We start from the raw sequence: 19,684 nt of genomic DNA on the forward strand, positions 1-19,684 counted from the left end.
CTCGACTGGTAGAATCCTACTGGCATTCGGTCTGGTTGTACACTCCTGATATTGAATTAATAGTTCACACGACTCTATATGAAAAGATTCTATGATCTTCTAGACGCGTGGTCGTAATCGTTGTATCATACAGCCTGTAATAAAGCACAGGCATTGTTTCCTGCAGTCCAGCTGCTAGGAATTCTTTCGTAGCTGGTCGTATCAGCACTCGTTCATAAGGGGGGCACATTCCCAATAATCCGGGATCCATAACGCTGGCCCGTTGAACTTGATCAAAGCGCGTGTAGTCCGGCGAAAGGGTTCCCTGGTGTGGATGAGCCAACGCCTGTTCTGAAATGTAGATGAGACTCTGGCATGGCAGCTTAGCCCTCGGATATCGAATTATCGGCAGATGTAGAGCCCTCTGTGTCGTCTAAATAGCGCGCTTCCAAGTCTTCGTACAATAGCTACATGTACCTGTACAGAGTATCCTATGTAGCCTCACCCATGAATATGCTCTTAGTATAGTGATGCGGCGATATTTGACCATGATTGGACGGCTTGGCGAGTAGCAAAACGGTTCGTCGAACTTATCGAGGAATTCCACGGGGATGGTGGCGGTGTGGGCGTAGAGGTACATTGCCGATGCGCATGTGACGGCAAGGACGTGGACCTTTGGAGATCGGATTAGGACGAGATAATCATCGGTGGGGAATTAGGCATACCTTGAATGACTGAGCTGCGCTTGGAGCCTGTTGCCAAGCGAAGAGTCTTACCCCAGCGAGAGAGGCGGCCTGCGGAGCGTGTTGGGTATGTTGATTCTACAGCCGCCATCGTAGGCTCATCCTCCCCGTCGCAGCCATCTTCGTCCGAGTTTGAAGTTGTCCCCGATGAGGTCGATGAGGATCAACACGAGACGCGGCGAACTAAACCGGAGGAAGTGACGGTCCATCTCCTGGTCTGTTTTCTCCAATTTGGCCTCGACCTCTGTCTTTCACAGGATTCAACAGACGGTTGTGAGGTACAGACACGAGTGAAGCGTAGGAAGTGTACAACCTACGTGGCTGGGATGTATCAAATCAGTGCAGAAGACGACGGTGGAACCTACAAGGTGCGCCACCATGATCAGGACTGGGCAATGAGAAACCCATCCCTAGCCGTTCTTAAGGCGAAGAAGGCGTTCAAGTACATGCGTTTTGACAAGACAAGCGGACAACTCAAGTCAGTGATATCAAATGCGACCTTGGCTCAGTACCTCGGTGAAGCACTGGTTTCCTGGAGAGCCGCCAGACAGTCCAAGCACCTTCGTTCGCTTTGTGCATTTCCAATTCGCTTCCGACTACGAGGAATACATAGCCGTTTCAACCGAGGAAAACCATAGAGTCTTGGTCGACGATGAAGACAACGACACGTTCGCCTATATGAGCACCACCAATGGTTTAACCTTCAGTCTCCTGAGGGACGGCGTGATGCATTGTGCCATATCCTAGCGCTTCTACGATGGCATGATGAGCACACAGCAATGCCTGTATCGGGCCCAGACGAACCCATGGCTTCTGAGGACGATGACGACCCCGTTCCTTCTGAGGATGGTAGATTCTTCAATTCTTCTGCAGACGACAACTATCCCATGCTTTGATTCCTCCATGGACGACTCAAGTGGAGGTTTTGGCGAATTATCGATGGCTTGATAGGGGAGCCCTGTTTGCCGACATATCACATCGACGGGGTTACAAGCAGGATGGATGGCATCACCGAGATCCCTCCTTGACTACTCTCCCCACACCATGCTGTCACCTTGGATCATGAGCTGTACTATAGGGACGGGTCTCTTAGAAGTCGGCATCAATGGCACGTTTGCGGTGCGGTCCCCACACCCCAACTGTCGTTTGACTTGCGCTGGACTAATATATATATATAGGGAGTAGCACAATAGGTACCGTGCTTATGACGGTTATTTTCATGGACATCTGGTCTTGATCGTGTGGCGAAGTATCAGCCACCAACATGAGACTACGATCCTCTTCACCAATGATGGGAAGCCCGTTTGATGATGGCACCATCAATCCTTCGAACCAGCTGAAGGAGGGGCATTGCACCGCCACAAACATAGCGCATCAGCTGAACCCAGAAGCTGGGAGGTTTCACGGCCCACCGCATAGACGCGGATTGGATGAAGGACCAAGCTCATTAATTATCAAACAGGTGGCAGCCTAATGAGGGGAAGTCTCGTTTCGGGATAGCGGGGCATCCGGCGGTATCGAATCGAATAGGATGTTTGAATCTGACAACGGACAGAGCTGGATCTAAGGATATATTGGGAATCCAACTGGACTAAATGTGAAGACGGTAAAGGTCTCCGTAAGTAGATGACCTAGTAATCCCTGGAATTAATTACATGCAGCTGAGCTGACCTTTATAACAGATGCCATCCCCCGCTTGATCTTTTCCCGCTTCCTCCTCTCCATCTCTCCATATTCTACTCCCTCCCCCTCATCCCATATTCGATCATGTCCCACCGCGAGGACCCCCTGGCCTACGGCCACTATCACTCCCAGGATGACGGATCTGGAGCGGACACCGCGCGTGGTTTCGTCGGCGATACTTTCAAGAAACTCAAGAACACCTACAAGACCCACCAAACCCAGTCGGGGGGCGCTCACGGCGATCCTGCTGGCGCATACGGGGTACAGTCCTTTTCCTTGGTCGCGATGAACCTCTAGTGCCCCGAGGAGAAAAATACATGAAATTAACCAGGGGGAGATCACAGGGTCCGTCCTCCCAATCCGCCTCACATCAGTACCCTGGCGCATCAACCTCAACTCGACCGCCAAACGCCCCGTATCAAGACCCCGAGTATCAGAGCACACAGGCCGCAAAGCCGGATAAAATGGCTGGCATGTTCGGCAAGCTCCAAGGCACCGTAGCAGGCTTCGGAACCGATTTCGCCCAGCGCCTGGGCAATGCGCTGGACCCGCAGGCCTATGCGGAATATGGCCAGAGCGCGAATCCTGCCAACAATACTCGATTCGGAAGCTTTGCGCCGGATCGGCAGGGGAACGATGTGAAGTGGTATGTCGATGGGTGTTCGTATTTCTACGCCGTTTCCAAGGCGCTGGAAACTGCTCGAGAATCGGTCTGGATTTTGGACTGTATGGGTGTCCCTTTTCTTTCCATCCCCTCGTACGATGACGAGACAAAGGCTGACATGACCAGGGTGGTTGTCTCCGGAGCTGTATCTGCGACGGCCTCCGGCAAAAAATGAACAATACCGGCTGGATCGCATGCTGCAGGCTGCCGCGCAACGGGGAGTGAAAGTCAATATCATCGTCTACAAGGAGGTCACTCAGGCGCTGACGCGTATGTAACTGTCCTCATTTGAAAAGACTGGCTCCGTCCATCATGCTAACCCTCCTCAGTCTCATCGCACCACACCAAGCATTGTCTGGAGGACATGCATCCCAATATCGCGGTGTTCCGCCATCCGGACCATCTTCCCGATCGCCAAGGGCTGCATGCCTCGATCACGGAGTCCCTGCAGAACCTGTCCCTGGACGCCCCCAGTCTAGTCAAGATGTCGGGCGATGCCATCAAGGGCATCTATGGCATGAACGACGATGTCATCCTCTACTGGGCGCACCACGAGAAGCTGTGTGTGATCGACGGCCGGACCGCCTTTATGGGTGGATTGGATATGTGCTTTGGCCGCTGGGACACCAATCAGCATTGCCTATCTGATGTCCACCCCACCGACCTTAGAGAGATCGTGTTCCCCGGTCAAGACTACAATAATGCCCGCGTGGCCGATTTCCAGGATGTGGCCCACTGGGAGCAGAACCAGCTGGACCGGAAGCAGGGCTCCCGGATGGGATGGTCTGATATCTCCGTCAGCCTGCACGGAGTGGTCGTGGAGGACCTCCGGCGCCATTTCGTGGAACGCTGGAACTTTATCATGGACACCAAGTACCAGTCGCGCAATGACCCGAGATATGCGAGACTGGCATTGTACGGCCGTCCTCCAGCGTCTTCCAGCCGACCGACTTCGTCGGGTCGACCTCACTCGGCGAACACCCAGCAGCAGACTTCCCAGCAGCAGGCTTCCCAGCAACATGCTTCCCAGCAACATGCTTCCCAGCAACAGACTTCCCAGCAACAGGCTTCCCAGCAACAGGCTTCCCAGCCACAGACTTCCCAGCAGCAGACTTCCCAGCAACAGGCCTATCAGCAACAGGCCTATCAGCAACAGAACTACCAGCAACAGACCTACCAGCAGCACGCTTCCCCGGAACACGGGGCGGCGCAGCCGACTTGGCAACAACCGTCATCCCCACCATACTCAAGTCCCGGCAATACCGGTGCATCGGCCTATCCGCAGTCTTCGCCGTCCTCGGGGCAGTATAACTACACTGGCCAATCGTTCCCGCCCCCGCCCCCCGGCCCTCCTCCCAACCAGAATGCTCAAGCCTACTCACCCCCAGCCCAGGGAACGCCGCAAGCTCAGGCGGAGGCCCACAGCCAGGTGCCCTACTTCCCCCCACCGCCCGGCCAGGAGCCATCGGGGCACTCCCAGACGCGGGGCTTTGACGAGAACTACGAGGTTGCGCGCGGGCGCGGTGGTCAGAGTGGGTTCGAAAAGGTGTCAGGCTTTGTGCCACGTCGCTTCCGAGAGGACTTCGACAAGTACGGCAACTCCCTGCGCGGTCAGCTGGCCGGTCAGATTCACCAATATCAGGACCGGTTGACGCCGCATGGCGGACCGTCGAACCAGCCTCGAGGCAACATGACCTGCCAGATTGTCCGCAGCTGTGCAAAATGGAGTAACGGGACGCCCACAGAGCACTCCATCGCGGAGGCCTACGCGGCAGTGATCCAGAACAGCGAGCACTTTGTGTACATCGAGAATCAGTTCTTCATCACGGCCACCGGCGATGCCCAGGCCCCGGTGAAGAACCAGATTGGCGCAGCCATCGTGGAGCGGATTCTGCGGGCCGCGCGCGCAGGCCAGAAGTACAAGATCGTCGTGGTGATTCCATCGGTGCCGTGTTTTGCGGGGGATCTGGCCGATGACTCCACCCTGGGAACTCGCGCCATCATGGAGTTCCAGTACAACGCCATCAACCGCGGCGGCAGCAGTATCATGGAGCTGATTGCCAAAGAGGGGTACAACCCGATGGAGTACATCCGGTTCTACAACCTCCGCAACTACGATCGCATCAACTTGAGCGGACCTCTGATGGAGGCGGAGCGTCGCAGCGGTGTCAATTACGAGGACGCTCGCAAGCAGCAGGATGTGGTCACGGCCGGTCCGGGCGGTTACGGCCCTGGTGCGCCGCGGACTGCATTCGATACCAGCGCACCTTTCCAGCAGTATCAGCAGGCAGGTCAGCAGGCGGGGCAGTCGAAAACCGGACGCACTTGCTGGGACAGTGTGAGCTCGTGCTATATGCTCCACGGGGAGGATCTTCGCCAGGTGCCCTGGGACGGTCCCGCCGAGGCGGAGATTGACGCTTTCGTGACCGAGGAGCTCTATGTCCATTCCAAGGTAAGTTTGAGCACACATATATGAGATGGAAGGAATGAAGCAACTAATCCCACCAGGTAATGATTGCGGACGATCGCATCGTGATCTGCGGCTCAGCCAACCTGAACGACCGATCCCAGCTGGGCGACCACGACTCGGAGATCGCGATAGTCATCGAAGATCACACGCCCGTGGCGTCCAAGATGAACGGTCAGCCCTGGACAGCCAGTCGCTTTGCCGCCTCTCTCCGTCGACAGCTATTCCGCAAGCACCTTGGCCTTCTGCCCCCGCAGGACCCAGAGCGCCCCGACGCCAACTCGGAGCCCGTAGGCGTGCAGCCCAATGCGTTCGACTTCGACGCCCCCGAGAGCCAGCTAGTCGCAGACCCACTGGCAGACCCACTGCAGAGCCTGTGGAACACGCGGGCGCGGACCAACACCGAGGCCTTCCGCAAGGTGTTCCACTCGGTGCCGGACGACACGGTGCGCAACTGGGCGACGTACAAGGAGTTCTACGGGTACTATTTCCACAACGCCGACAAGCAGGCTGTTGGGCAGGCGCGCGACGAGCCGCGCCCGCGGTATGCGTATGGCCATGTTGTGCGCGATGACTTCGCTCCGGGTCCTGAAGGGGCGAGGGAGGTGAAGGAGACTCTGAGCCAGGTGAAGGGCACGTTGGTGGAGATGCCGCTGATGTTCCTGATTGAGGAGGATGTGGCCAAGTCGGGACTGGCCTTGAATGATTTGACGGAACCGATTTACACTTGATTTTACCTAGTTGCTGTCTGGGTGAAATTGGCTTTCTTTGATAGTCTTCTTGTAATGAATGAAATTGGATATTTTCTTTCGGCCAAGAACTGGGGTGGTGGTTGTCAAAGAAGCAGCCGAGATGGATTGTTCGGCGGAGAACAATATCAAGAACTCTTCATCTGGATTGATCTCTATCACTTCGATCTCACAACCCATCAATCCAAAAGAACTCAGTCCTCCCGTTCCACCCAAATGCATCCATTCCCAATAAATCCCTCAATCCCAACTCGCCTCATTCAAAAGCAGCCCACATGAATACAAACATGGCCTCCCATCAGTCCAGAACAATACTAAGCCTCGCCCAACATCCAATTCATCCACGCAGAAGAATCCTACTCTTTTCGCCTCCCCTGGCTATTCCTCCTCAGCTATGCTAATCTATACACAGATCCCAACCCTACAACACCATCCAAACCATCTATAAAACCCCTCTTGATCCTCTCCCCAACCAACATTCTTTTCCTTCCTCATCCACTCTTGTATCCCATTCTCAATCTACTACTACTACTACTCAAAAAAACCAATCTTTGCTTTTTAGCAATTCAATCTTCTCAATTCAAAATGTCTCCCTCTGAAGTTGCCCAGAACGCTGCCGTCACCAAGGGTATGTTCTCCTCATTTCCTCTCTCTCTCGCTCTCTCGATACTGTTGCGAATACAGCATATGGGAAAAGACTAACATATCTATAGCCTCCGCCGGTGGTGGTTGCATCATCATGTAAGCGCCTTTCTGAGGCGCCATGAGATTGCCCGAGTCTTTCTCTCTGTCTCGCTCGCCTGCTCTCCTGCTCCTTGAAAGCAAGTGGGTGCGTATCAATCTGCCAACCAACCATCAATCAACCAAGCAAGCAACAAACGCAATAATGACCAGTCGCCCGCCCCGACCATCATCCTCCCCATTCCACAAACGACCAACACGCAATCTCATGCGACGACACTGTCCATCCCCTTCCTCGAGAACGAACACCACAGAAAATCACAGAAAATCCAACACATATCAGCGGGAGCAGAAATCAGGGGACGAGGTGTGACGGTGGAAGTTGGAGGTCTACGCTCTTTTTCAGTATCTATGTATCTACTCAATTTGTGGTTTGGGGAGGGGGCAGTACTTGCTTGACTGGTTGGTTTATTTGGTTGGTTAATGGAGGACTCGGTTTTTTGTTGGTCGTTTTTTTACTTTATAGTCCATGCTTTTGATGGGTAGGATAGTAGAATTGATTGTTCTATCTGTCTATTTCTCCCTTTCTCCCTCTCTCTCGGGATTCCGCTGATTGAGCAATCGGTTGTTGGATCAATCAATAGTCGTTGCTTACTTCAGGTTATGAAGATGGATCGCGCATACTGCCCATGGTAAAAATCATTCAAGATAAATAAATAAAATAAAATGTCATATCATCTCGTCATATATACACAGCACATTGACAGCCCAATTAAATCGATGACTCCGTCTCTTTCCGGATCTGATCCACCCGCGCAATATCATCCGCACTCGGCTCTTGCAGTTCCTGGTCCTCCATAACGAAAGCATCCCCAACCGCATCCTCCACCTGGTCCAGCGCGTGCCCGACCAGCCCTACAGACCGCGCCATCCCCGCCTCGCACATGTCCTCCCCAACGGCAGCTTCGATGCGGCCGTCCCCGCCGTTTGCGACCAGGTCGGCCTCGAAGGCGTGGCAGACCGATTTGAGCGGCTCCAGGAAGCGCCTGCGGAAGAAGACGTACGTCTTCTCGAGCTGGAGGGCCGTACGCAGCGTCGGCGACGAGATCAGGAGGTAGTAGAGGCTGAGCGCGGAGTGGATCCACGGGGCGAGCGTCTGCGAGAAGTCGATCCACGAGGGGACGATGTCGGTGGAGACGTTGAGGGCGAGAGCGGACGCGTTGAAGAGGGAGGGGAAGAGGACGGAGAAGTAGTGGGGGTTCAGGAAAACGCTGGATTTGGATTCCGCATTGGCTGCGCTGAGGATCTCGTTCTTCAGCCAGCCAATGGCGCTGTCTCGGAGCGTGCGGAGACGCTCCTGCTCGAGCACTTGGCGGATGAGCTTGAACCGGACGAGCTCGGAGGGATGGCTGTGGACGACCGCCCCAGGGATGTCCCGGATGGAGCCATAGCTCTGGCGCGACGTGCAGGCCGTCAGGGTCAGGACGAACTCGCCAAACTCCTTCTCACTCTTGACCTCTCCGAGAGACCGCTCCATGGAGAACACGGTCAAGGTAAGCAGGGAGTCGAGCAACGGCTGAGGATGGCCAAAGGCCACTTCGTCGGGTGTGCTTTTTTGACTGATGAAGTTGGAGAAGATCCGCGCCAGGTCTGGGAAGACGGGGATCGGCGTGATCTGACCAGAGCTGAACAGCTCCGCCATGGCGGCCCGCGCGGCCAGGAGGAGAAGCGAGCCGTGTCGCTCGAGTGGAATCTGATCCGCCGTCCGGGGCGGCTCGTCGAAGTCCAGCGGCGGAGGTTGCGCCTCGGGTGGTCCAGCCACTATATCGAGGAGCTGCTGGTCGTCGATGCCAAAATCACGAGAGAGCGCCTGGTACAAACCATTAGTCACACGACATCTTCTGGGGGAGACAGCCAGTCCACTTACGGTGATTTTGGCCATGATCATGTCTCGTTCTCGCAGAGCTTGATCATTGGTGTACTGGTCGGTTGGCGAGGCCTTGTTGGGGATGCGGATGCGCTTCTCGGGGTGCAATTTCTCCTGGAGCCGGATGGCCCAAGACATGCCCGGATCCGCGGGGCCTGAGAAGCTCAGGAGGTACGACTTGAGGAGCTCGACCAGTCCAAACTGCAAAAACCTCTTCACCAGGACCGACTCGTCGTTGATGCTGGCGGGGATGTGGGAGTGTTCCTCTGCCTCTGGGTCAGGCGCCGACGCTTGGGCCACTCGCAAGAGGGAGGACTCGCTGGCGGCGCGGGGCGGGGGTGCGGGTCGCTTCGATGGCGAGACTTCACGGAAGAATTCGAGCAAGGCAAGGGTGGTCTCGTTCGTGGGCATCGTAGTATAGGCTTCGAGAACGGCTTGGATGGAGGTGGCCAAGAACCGGCTGGGGGACTTGGTCCGAATCCGCCCATGCAGAACGGAGAGCATGCCGAGGAGGGTGTTGAACTGTACAATATGTCGGGCTAGCGGTTTGGCCTCATCGTCCGATTCCACGGCGACATCTCCCGACTGCGCATCTCCCGCGACAGGCGCTGGGCCCTTGGATTCCTTGACCTCTGCAATTTCCTCCTCCTCCTCCTCCTCCTCGTCGTCCGGCTCGAGTTTCATCAAGGCGTCCGATACCCGCAGGATGACCTCTCTGGGGTTACCCAGGCGGGCAATGTCGTGCAGGCATTCCAACGACCGGGGGAGCATTGGAAGAAGGAGCTGGACCAGGTCCCAGCCAATGTTCGTGGTTAAGGTCTCATCTTGGAGGAGTTTATGCAAGGTGGGGAGCCGAGCGGGGGTCAGTTGGTACTCCAATACAGTGAGATAGGTGAGGTAGTCGGTGGCTGGGGGCAAAGTCTTGATGAGGGGATCCTCCTCAGCCATGATGACGATGGAGTATACACAAAGCAAGAGAGAAGAGGAGAAGGGAGTCTGGAAAGCGGTTTACAGGAGGGAGTGAGGTGGGAGATGAAAAGGGGAGAGAGTGTGTGTGGTGGTGTGTCAGCCGCGTGCGGAACGAGGGTCGAAGGATTGAATTGATGCGATGACGTCATTCGCTGGGTTTAAGCCAGTTTCAGCCAAGGTGGGCATTCTCCTGAATTCTTCAATGTAGAGAACTATCTCCAAGGTGGATTGACTTGGGCTGAAGTAAACATTATTCGGAGAAGGGAATTCTAGAAGGAAGATCTTTTGCTGTCATGCACGGTTGGAAACAGGGACAGCGTCCATTGGATCACGGGATGCATAATCTCAATTCTGGTGTATCATCTTTGTCAGATTCATAAGAATGCGCATAGTATATCATGTGATTTTATCGGCACTCAAATGCATAGCTGCATAATAAACTTATGCATAGGGCGCATCACATGACAAGCCACCGCGGATCTTCATTTTTTTAAGACGGATTGGGTTTGATTGATCGTTTCCCAGATTGAGAGAACCCAACCCGAACACGAAATACGAGTCTAAGCTCCGTGATCTACAGGATAATAACGGCTACCCCGAACGAGTAGCTGCCCACTCCAGCATCGTGCAGGGCCAGAGACCTCCAAAATGCATCGCCCCCAAACCGAGGGACGTGCACGCGATCGTCCCAAGGCGTTGCGTTGTTATATACCGGATCCGGCGAAGTGGATAAAATAGTGGGCTGCCGCCGGCGCAAGGCTGGAAGCCTGGAAGAGTATGAAAGATAATGCGACAGTCAACCGAGTCAACACAGGATCAATTGGTTCTTGTCATTTGGCCAATACGGTCAACGGGAAAGGATAGATGGATAAGACGACGGATAGTGGATAAATGAAGATTCATCTCGAATTTGCAAGGATCCCGCCCATCGAGCCGAACGGTGGCATGTCATAGGAGGAGAGTGAAACTACCCAGTACCAAGCATGAGATATCCGGATCATACTCAACACTAATACTACGACAACCACCGAAGAAGGTATAGTTCGACTCCTCTCTTGGTCCGAAAGTGCCGTTTGTCGTCCATTCTGATTGGATCCATGACGCAAAGCTTGCAGAACCATTTAATTAATCAATTAACCCATGGACTACTCCGTACTTACCTATCTAGGGGACTCTCGGAGGAATGAATCAAGGCGCAAGTGTGGGAAATTGGCCTGATCTGCACAGCTTTGGCAAGGCTGGGTTTAATGGGCTGTACATTTTATTTAATTAATCTTTTCCTCTTATATTATTACCCACTGTTCTGTTAGATTATTAGTATGATGATGCCCTACCCGCGCTGTACCGATCATCCGAAGGAATTACTAACTCCAAACTGATTTAGCCTTGGGACAGCCTAGTTTTTGGTTTCCTAGAGTTCCTTGATTCGTTTCTTCGATCCTACTTACCTAGCTTGGAGGTATATAATAAAATAATAGTAATAATTCCAGTGGTTGAGGCCGTTGTTGGTCCCATCCCATCCGGTCTGCTCCCTCTCTTAAGGCTCTCCCTCCCTCCCTTCCCTCTCTCCCTCTCTCCTCCCTTCCTTCGATCCCTCTCTCTGTATATTATTCCTCCTTCTAATCTTGCTAATTCAATATACATCTACATACACAACTTCATTCTTATTCCCTACTGTTTCAATTTATTTTCCTTGGTCTGTGTTTTTCGTTCATTTCCCCTCCTGGACTGTCCTCCCGATTGAGGTCTTTCTGAGCCCTTCCGTCACTTCCGGTTTCCACACCTATCCGGCCCTTGATTTCGCCTGAAATTTGACCTTTAGTCGACACCTTCCCCCGCGCATTACACATCCTAAGAGAAGGGCAAAGCAAGAAAAGCAGAATAGGTCAAGGACACACTGTGAAGGAAGCGAAAGTGGGATATCTCCAGGGCACTTCGGTGGAGAACCACATCAACCCGGTATACAATACGCCGTTTGGGAGGATTGGAACCAGGACAGAAGAACACAGGAGGAAGGAGCCTCTCAGATCTCCAGGCCAAATAAGGACTATATATATTACATGAAGGATCAAGGTCCACCGTCACAATGGCACCCGAAATGCAATCGTTCTATACTCCCTCCACGTCGAACCATATCTCCTCCCGCGGCACGGCGGCCGTTGACGAGCTCATCACCAAATATTCTTCCTCCATGTCCTCCACCACTCCCGGGGCCTCCAGCGCCAGCAGCTTCCCCGCGCGGAACAGTCGTCGGAATGTCGTCCTGCGATGTCTCGACCGCGTTCGCCTGGAATATTACCGCTACGAGGTCACCTTCGGGCTGTACGTCATGACCCCTGGCGAGAAAGTCGTGGCCAACTCCTTCGTCTTCGTCGTCTTGTCGCTGCTGTTCTGGGCCCTGTTGCTATACTTCCCGACCTTGCTCTACCAAAAGTTGACCCGCCTCGTCTGGTTGTTGACGGGTCACAGCAGTCAAGAGATGGGCGCTGCGCTGGGGATCCTCGACACCCATGCCACTTCTATCTCGGCCCTTCACACCCGGTAACTCTCTGCCGTCGGGGTCCCTGGATCGGGTTGACACTGCGGTCTTGGGGAAGTGACGGCTTTATCTCATCTCTGTCTATCTTTCGATTTCTCGATCTTTCGAACTTCTCTTTGGTTGTCATTTTTTCTTTCTTTTTCTTCTCCTTTGCGGAGTTTAATCGGGGCGGCGTTGACGGGTTCACCGTCAGCATCGCATACTTCCCTCCGCGCGCATATAATGAACTGAACGGCAAAGATTGCATTGGATGGAATTGGACGCGAACACGAGCGGGGGCTGAAAACGGTGGACAAGGTGGGCACGCGCGAGTCTTGTTCTTAATCACTGCTCCTCTCCATCTGGGATTGGTCAGTTGCGTATACCTGGGTATCTGGTTTATTATTCGGACCACGGTCTGCGCGTCATCATTGGGAGTATCATTCTCATATTACCACCACCGGGAGCGATATCACTCGGTGTTTTCTTGTTTGGTTTCTTGTTGGAATAGCTGTTGTACTTCTTGCGACTCGGGTCAACCCGTTTGCTAATGCTTAATGTCATCAAACACATCACACTGTCGTTTGGATCGTTCCATCTCGAAAATGATTGCCTCATTGGTACTGGCTAGCGTCTACGTGGCTAGCGTAGTCTTAAGTACCAGAAGGATGAAACAGATGGTGTGGCTCAGTCCATTAGGCAGAGGCATAGAATGGGCGGGAGAGAGGCTGATGACGAGATTGTCAATGATCGGCGTTAAAAATAGCAGTAACTGTCGGTTTACGAACTTGGGAGCCTAACCAGACTCTGTCCCAGACAACGGAGTAATAACTAGTCACATAACCACGGTAACTTTGTCATTTCTGTTGAAATCGAATTAATCCATCCATTCCAGGTCTCTCTCTCTCTCTCTCCGTCCATCTCTTCTACACCGCCCTCATCAGGATTTTCCTTCCATCTATCTTGCGGTCTGCTTTCTTCCTTTCTTTCTTGTAATTGATTTCCTCAATATTTGGATGGAATCCGACTGGAATTGCCTTCCTGTATTGAATTTCTCCTCGCACGTGGCCGAGGTTCCTATCGTTTGTGCCTCCAGGGGTCCCGTGTGGCTCTCGCCCCAATCGAACCGCGGGCCGCGTGTTGACAACTGCACCGCACGGTCTATTGTCGACTTTGGCGCCGTATAGCGCCCGATCGATTCTACAACTGCCATATATACCTTCCACCCCCTTTCCTCCTATCGTATCTCGTTTCAAATCAGCCGGTAATTCGGGGGACAAAAGACAACATCTCATCCCCTGCGCCCTCCGGTCAACATGGCGTCCCACGACTACTACAACACCGGGTACGGCAACAATCCCCCGACTTACGATCACACCGTCCCTCCGACTCATACCTTCAACCGACCCTCACCTTCGCCATCACCGGCTCCCTCTGCCGCCTACACGGGCTATCCGGGTCCCGGCGGCCATCTCTACTCGCCCACCACCGATCACGATCCCAATCACCTCCGGTATAGTCAGCAGTCCCTGGGCTCGGAAACAGGACATGTCGTCGGAGGGAGACACAATGAAGCGGACCAGTATTCGGAGAACATCCCCTTAAAATCCCAGAACCAATATGCGAATGACGGGTCGTCGCCGGATTGGATGAAACAACAGCCGACGCAGCGCCCGCCGGGGCCGGAGATGGGGGAACCACCCGTCCGCGCGGGGCGGAAGCAGAAGAAAGGGTTCTTCAAGAAGAAGCTCCCCTGGGTCACGTATACCTTGACCCTGATTCAGATTGTGGTGTTTATCGTGGAGCTGGTGAAGTCAGGTATGTGTTCCTGGCGCGGACGAGAGAAAAGACGATCCACAACTTTCAAGGAGCTAACCGGTCCCTGTAAAAGCGCAACTAAGCGGATCACCGATCCAGACCAAGCCCCAGATCAACCCCATGATCGGTCCATCGTTATGGCTCCAGGTCAACATGGGCTCGCGCTTTACCCCCTGTATGAAAAACGTCGACAAGCTACAAAACAGCCCCGAGGAGGTGCTCTTTCCCTGTCCGGGTGCTACCACGAACGAATCCAAATGCAAGCTGTCACAAGTGTGTGGCTTTAGTGGGGTCCCCAATCCGGTGGGCAATCAACCGCTGGACAGCCACCCCCAGCCCAATCAGTGGTACCGGTTCATCATCCCCATGTTTCTCCACAGCGGATTTATCCACATCGGCTTCAACATGGTGGTCCAGCTAACCATGGGCGTCGACATGGAGCGCATGATCGGATGGTGGCGGTATGGCCTCGTGTATGTCGCCAGCGGCATTTGGGGTTTCGTCCTGGGTGGGAACTATGCGTCGCAGCTCGAAGCCTCCTGCGGAGCCTCGGGAGCCCTCTTCGGAATCCTCGCGCTCTTCGTGTTGGATCTTCTCTACTCGTGGAATGAGCGGGTGTCACCTTGGGTTGAACTTATCATCATGATCCTAGGGATTGCCGTCTCCTTCGTCCTAGGCCTGCTTCCTGGATTGGACAACTTTTCCCATATTGGTGGCTTCATCATGGGTCTGGCCATGGGCCTCTGTCTGATGCGGTCGCCCAATGCCCTTCGAGAACGCATTGGTTTGGCGCGGAACCCCTACGTCGCGATGAGCGGCGCGGCCGGGGCGGAGACCGAGGAGGACAAGGTCCAGCGTGGCCCCGGCTTCCTCGGCTTCCTCAAGGGTCGACAGGGGGCGAATGCGTCCTCCGAGCCCTCGAAGGGTCCCTTGAACTTCTTTCGCGGCCGTAAGCCCTTCTGGTGGGCGTGGTGGCTGGTTCGCGCGGGTGCCTTGGTGGCGGTCATCATCGGCTTCATCTACCTCATCGTGAACTTTTACAAGTATTACGAGACCACCTGCTCGTGGTGTTACCGACTGAGTTGTCTGGTAAGTCTGACCGTCTCGATGATGCGCGCTCCATGGACTGACCTTTTATTTCTCTCTTCTTCTAGCCGGTCAATGGCTGGTGCAAGGATCAACAGCGGGGATTCGTCACGGAAAAGGAACCCAAATAGGATAGGACGGACTACCCATGTTCTTATATTTCGCCCGCGCATGCAGTCTGTGTCTCTTTGATCATTTCTTTTCTCTGCCCTTCTTTTCTGGGTTATCTGTTTTTTTTCCCACCGATGGGTCCTGGAAGGTTTCTATTTAAGGGTGCCATATGCCCGGGGATTGTTTGCCGGCGTTTTGGGAAGGAAGCGACTCCAACGGCTAAATTTTTGCGGAGATTTTCATGTGCATCATAACAAGATTCCGGGACGACCATCTTAGATCCGAGATGAATGTATTTTGACTTGACGAGGTGATCGTGAAGTTATGGAGGTCAAGAGTATCGCATGTACATTGTAGCCGGATGATGTGGGTGCCTGAGAGCGGATGCTAAAAACGGAAACCCTGTAATTAAACCGTACGGTCCTGTATCACGCGTAATCAATCATCCCGACCGAAACAGCAATCCGACATCCCGACCATCTCTCCGCCTTCTTTCTTCTTCCTCCGCTTCGTTTCTCTACGTCTCCTTTGTCCTTGCCGTCAACTCGTTTGTATTTCCTCCTCTTTGTCGCTGTCTTCTAAGTTCATTCGATTTTTGCGTCTTGGTTCTCCGACGTCTTGTGGCAACCTCCGTCTCCTGGTCCCGTTCGTCGTCGTCGTATGTGCCTGATCGCCATGATATAAGCTCTGCTGCAACCCTTTGCGGACACACTTCTCGGCCTTCCAGCGGCAGACCCAACATCCGAGTACCTATACTATGGCGACCCTGGCTGCATCACCGCCGTCGTCACCCTCCTGGCCGAAGCGGCGGCCCCGGGCATGGGCGCTGCGATGTGAGCGCTACTGCTGTGCGGCGGCGTCCATGTTCCCGCTGGCATTTGTCTACGGCCTGACAAGCTGGGCGGCTTATGTGGAAATCAGCATCGGGCTGCGGCATACGCAAAGCCCGTGGATTGGTAGGTAGATCATACGGACGAATATGAACACTGCGGAGGGGGGAGTTCTCCAACCTTGCTGACCAGTGTCTCCTCCCGGCTCTCTAGGCCTACCGACTTCCTTCCTCGGACTGGTCCTCTATATCTGTCTCAACGCCTCATATACCACTGCTGTGTTTACGGACCCCGGGTCTCCGATGTCGAGCAGCTCCCGTGGGCAGCATCAGTATAGCGCCCTCCCCGTTACCGAACTCCCCGAATACACCTCGTTCACCGTCAGCTCGACCGGCACGTCTCGATACTGCAAGAAGTGTCAGTTGCCCAAACCGGATCGGGCGCACCACTGTTCCACCTGCAAACGGTGTGTGCTAAAGATGGACCACCACTGCCCCTGGCTGGCAACGTGTGTCGGTCTGTACAATTATAAGGCGTTCCTACTATTTCTTATCTATACGTCGCTCTTTTGCTGGTTGGATTTTTGGGTTGCCGCGGTGTGGATATGGACCGAGGTCTTCGATGAGACTCGCTACATGGAAACGATGTTGCCGGTGAACGTGGTCTTACTGGCGGTGCTCGGGGGGGTCGTCGGGCTGGTGCTGTCTGGCTTCACGCTGTGGCACGTCAGCCTTGCTGTTCGCAATCTGACGACGATTGAATGCCTGGAAAAGACGCGCTACGTCTCTCCGTTGCGGCATGCACTGGATCGTCAGCGGTACGAGAATATCCTGGGCAGTCAGTCCGGCGAAGGCACCAACCGCGACTCGGACACCTTTGGGCATCGACTCCAGGGCTACGGCAACCAGATCCTCGATGCGCACGCGAACGCGATCCCAGGGGTCACGCGGCCGGAGGAGGGCGAGGAGCGGGTGCCTCCGGTCGGGGGACAGCCACCGGCGGGCCCGGATGACCGCACCCCGGCCCAACAGGCCCTCACTCGATCGTATGCGGAGCTCGAACGGCAGCGGGAGCAGGATCGATATCAGGCCTATCTGAGCGAAGAAGAGAACGAGAAATTGCCCAACGCGTTCGACCACGGGTGGCGGAACAACCTGCTCCATCTCTTCGGCGACCGGCCTCTGCTGTGGCTGGTCCCCGTCTGTACGACCACAGGGGATGGCTGGCGCTGGGAGCCGGGCCCGAAGTTCGTCGAGGCGCGAGAGAATGTCCGCCACCGCCGGGAACAAGAGGCGGCGGATCAGCAGCAATACTATCGCGATCTGTACCAGCGGAACCTGAGCAACGGCCAACCCTGGACAGGCGGAGAGCCCGCGTCACCCCGATGGACGCCCAGTCAGCCCCTGGAGAGTTTCCGCGACCCGGAGCGGCCACCGACGGGCGTCTCAATGAAGACGCTAGCACCGATGTCACCACGTCCCCGGCCGGGAGATAGTGATTTTGAAGGCAGTCTCGACGAGAACGGCGATCTGCTTCATAATCGAGATGGTGCCGTGGGTCGGTCTGCATCCACGAGTCGAACCCGGACTGAGAATGAGTGGCGTGACTGGGATTAGAGGTGATTTCTTTTCTTTCTTTCTGTTTGCATTTTCATTACTATCTTTTATTTTTGTTTATTCTTTCTAGCGATTCCATGATCGGGTACATACATGTAATTCATATGGTGGATTCAGGGCGTACATGAAATCATTCCCAGGCACATGAATCATACCTTTGCGCTTTGATTATGTATATTTATGGATTGTATGTTTTACTCTAGGTTTGTAGATATGCAATATGTGTCTAATGAACTACTAAGTCCAGGGTCTGAGATATGTTAGTGTCCCTGAATGTCGGAACCAAATCGACGACCCTCGGTGCCTGATTCACCAGGCACCACCAATACCTCCGACAGACTCCGACGTCACGCCGCTCCGGCCAACTTGGCATCTTCCTCATCTTCCTTATCGCTCTCCCCACGCCACCACCACCACCTCTCGAACGCGACATCGCAAAGTCGCACCATATCTCCCATTCCATGCCGTGAACCCCCCTCATCGTGGATATTCCCCCCTTCCATCTTGTCACCGACAAACACAGCCAGCGACAGACAGCGAAAGAAACCCAACCAACAAAATGACCGCCCCCCTCCGCCGGCTCATGAAAGAAGCCGCCGAGCTCAACGCCTCCCCAACCCCCCACTTCCACGCAGCACCCATCTCAGACAGCAACCTCTTCGAATGGCACTTCACACTCGCGGGTCCGCCCGCGCCATCCGCCTACGCAGGCGGCATCTACCACGGACGCATCGTGCTCCCGCCAACCTATCCGCTGCGACCGCCGAGCTTCCGCTTCCTGACCCCATCGGGCCGCTTCGAAGTCAACCGCGAGATTTGCCTTAGTATCTCGGGACACCATGAGGAGCTCTGGCAGCCTGCTTGGGGGATCAGGACTTCGTTGTTGGCGATTAGGAGCTTTATGGATGGGGATGCGAAGGGGCAGGTGGGGGGGATGGATGCCAGTTGGGAGGCGAGGAGGGAGTATGCGGGGAGGAGTGCGGAGTGGGTTTGTGAGGTTTGTGGGAGGAAGAATGAGGAAATTCTCGGGGAGTGGAGGGAGGAGTGTCGGGGCATGGGGGTTGAGGTTGATGATGAGGGGGATGCACCCCCGCAGGGTGATACTCAGAATAGTGGTGACGGTGATGGCGATGGCGATGGCGATGTCGCAGATACAAGTGGTACGAGTACAAGTGGGGAGAAAGCGCAGCAGCCACGAAGTGGTGCAGAGGAGACGGAGAACGCAGCACCAGTCTCCTCTACCAGCTCAACCCAAGCGGCCACTACATCCACAACCCCTCTGAATCCCGCCTCTCCACCACCTTCTTCACCTTTACCTGCACAACACCAGCAGCAACACCCATTACCCCGGAATTTCCCCCCGGGACAACCACCCGCCGCCTCCCCGCTGCAGGCAGCGGCAGCGGCCCCACCACCAGTCCCCGCAACCGCAACACAGGCCCACCCGGGATCAGCTGCAGCTTCCCAGTCTAACTCCAACAGCACGCCGTGGCTGGACCGCGCCATCTTCGGACTGTTTATTGCGCTGCTGGTTATGATATTGCGGCGAATTGCACGGGACGAGTAATGGATTGGATTGTTTGGGTTTGGAGCTGGCTTACCTACCTGTATTGGGATTTTACAAGATGATGGTTAGGCGTTTCTTTTCCTTTTGGGACTAGGAGTGGCGTTTGTGGCTTGCGATATCTTTTATTATAGCTTTCTATGTGGATATCGAACTTAACTTGATTATAGGAGTGGCAATTAGATCTATTTCCCAGCCTCCTAGCTAGGTATACATCTGGATACCTCTATGACACTGAGACAATCCTCAAGTACTAATTGATCCCTTATCAGTGAATAA

General features: G+C 54.5%; 7 protein-coding genes across 7 annotated transcripts; 5 read left to right on the forward strand and 2 right to left on the reverse strand.

Moving 5' to 3' along the window:
* Positions 1-261: 261 nt before the first annotated feature.
* Positions 262-900, reverse strand: BDW47DRAFT_101341 (uncharacterized protein). Its single transcript, XM_024811640.1, has 2 exons — positions 705-900; positions 262-652 (listed from the first exon to the last, which is right to left on the reverse strand). The coding sequence occupies exon 2, from the start codon at positions 617-619 to the stop codon at positions 413-415; it is 207 nt and encodes a 68-aa protein (XP_024674583.1). The 5' UTR covers positions 620-652; positions 705-900; the 3' UTR covers positions 262-412.
* Positions 901-1,912: 1,012 nt separating this feature from the next.
* pld2 (putative phospholipase D (PLD)) lies at positions 1,913-6,332 on the forward strand. Its single transcript, XM_024811641.1, has 7 exons — positions 1,913-2,116; positions 2,185-2,340; positions 2,405-2,666; positions 2,750-3,131; positions 3,196-3,339; positions 3,399-5,521; positions 5,578-6,332. Exons 3-7 carry the CDS (start codon positions 2,490-2,492, stop codon positions 6,265-6,267), a joined length of 3,516 nt encoding a protein of 1,171 aa, XP_024674584.1. The 5' UTR covers positions 1,913-2,116; positions 2,185-2,340; positions 2,405-2,489; the 3' UTR covers positions 6,268-6,332.
* Positions 6,333-7,550: 1,218 nt separating this feature from the next.
* BDW47DRAFT_89046 (uncharacterized protein) lies at positions 7,551-10,100 on the reverse strand. Its single transcript, XM_024820139.1, has 2 exons — positions 8,894-10,100; positions 7,551-8,836 (listed from the first exon to the last, which is right to left on the reverse strand). The coding sequence occupies exons 1-2, from the start codon at positions 9,839-9,841 to the stop codon at positions 7,739-7,741; spliced, it is 2,046 nt and encodes a 681-aa protein (XP_024674585.1). The 5' UTR covers positions 9,842-10,100; the 3' UTR covers positions 7,551-7,738.
* Positions 10,101-11,948: 1,848 nt separating this feature from the next.
* BDW47DRAFT_123588 (serine palmitoyltransferase small subunit family protein) lies at positions 11,949-12,407 on the forward strand (the record flags this gene model as incomplete). Its single annotated transcript, XM_024816082.1, has 1 exon — positions 11,949-12,407. The coding sequence occupies one exon, from the start codon at positions 11,949-11,951 to the stop codon at positions 12,405-12,407; it is 459 nt and encodes a 152-aa protein (XP_024674586.1).
* An 844-nt stretch (positions 12,408-13,251) lies between these two features.
* On the forward strand, positions 13,252-15,660 carry BDW47DRAFT_101351 (rhomboid family membrane protein). The gene is made up of 3 exons (XM_024811642.1): positions 13,252-14,198; positions 14,272-15,287; positions 15,353-15,660. Exons 1-3 carry the CDS (start codon positions 13,697-13,699, stop codon positions 15,413-15,415), a joined length of 1,581 nt encoding a protein of 526 aa, XP_024674587.1. The 5' UTR covers positions 13,252-13,696; the 3' UTR covers positions 15,416-15,660.
* Positions 15,661-15,931: 271 nt separating this feature from the next.
* On the forward strand, positions 15,932-18,105 carry BDW47DRAFT_101353 (DHHC family palmitoyltransferase). The gene is made up of 2 exons (XM_024811643.1): positions 15,932-16,351; positions 16,439-18,105. The coding sequence occupies exons 1-2, from the start codon at positions 16,153-16,155 to the stop codon at positions 17,839-17,841; spliced, it is 1,602 nt and encodes a 533-aa protein (XP_024674588.1). The 5' UTR covers positions 15,932-16,152; the 3' UTR covers positions 17,842-18,105.
* Positions 18,106-18,400: 295 nt separating this feature from the next.
* BDW47DRAFT_123591 (ubiquitin-conjugating enzyme E2) lies at positions 18,401-19,408 on the forward strand (the record flags this gene model as incomplete). The annotated part of the gene is made up of 1 exon (XM_024816083.1): positions 18,401-19,408. One exon carries the CDS (start codon positions 18,401-18,403, stop codon positions 19,406-19,408), a length of 1,008 nt encoding a protein of 335 aa, XP_024674589.1.
* Positions 19,409-19,684: the final 276 nt, after the last annotated feature.

Source organism: Aspergillus candidus, assembly GCF_002847045.1.
Source record: "Aspergillus candidus strain CBS 102.13 unplaced genomic scaffold BDW47scaffold_8, whole genome shotgun sequence".
Classification (NCBI taxonomy): Eukaryota; Fungi; Ascomycota; class Eurotiomycetes; order Eurotiales; family Aspergillaceae; genus Aspergillus; species Aspergillus candidus.

Bases quoted from the DNA above. Each gene is read 5' to 3' on its own strand.
- BDW47DRAFT_89046 (XM_024820139.1), bottom strand. From the start codon at position 9,841: ATGGCTGAGGAGGATCCCCTCATCAAGACTTTGCCCCCAGCCACCGAC. The intron at 8,837-8,893 runs GTAAGTGGACTG...GGTTTGTACCAG, and splicing joins TGATCATGGCCAAAATCACC to GCGCTCTCTCGTGATTTTGG.
- pld2 (XM_024811641.1), top strand. From the start codon at position 2,490: ATGTCCCACCGCGAGGACCCCCTGGCCTACGGCCACTATCACTCCCAG. The intron at 3,340-3,398 runs GTATGTAACTGT...AACCCTCCTCAG, and splicing joins GGTCACTCAGGCGCTGACGC to TCTCATCGCACCACACCAAG. The intron at 5,522-5,577 runs GTAAGTTTGAGC...TAATCCCACCAG, and splicing joins AGCTCTATGTCCATTCCAAG to GTAATGATTGCGGACGATCG.
- BDW47DRAFT_101341 (XM_024811640.1), bottom strand. From the start codon at position 619: ATGTACCTCTACGCCCACACCGCCACCATCCCCGTGGAATTCCTCGAT.
- BDW47DRAFT_101353 (XM_024811643.1), top strand. From the start codon at position 16,153: ATGGCGACCCTGGCTGCATCACCGCCGTCGTCACCCTCCTGGCCGAAG. The intron at 16,352-16,438 runs GTAGGTAGATCA...CCGGCTCTCTAG, and splicing joins TACGCAAAGCCCGTGGATTG to GCCTACCGACTTCCTTCCTC.
- BDW47DRAFT_101351 (XM_024811642.1), top strand. From the start codon at position 13,697: ATGGCGTCCCACGACTACTACAACACCGGGTACGGCAACAATCCCCCG. The intron at 14,199-14,271 runs GTATGTGTTCCT...TCCCTGTAAAAG, and splicing joins CGTGGAGCTGGTGAAGTCAG to CGCAACTAAGCGGATCACCG. The intron at 15,288-15,352 runs GTAAGTCTGACC...CTCTTCTTCTAG, and splicing joins GTTACCGACTGAGTTGTCTG to CCGGTCAATGGCTGGTGCAA.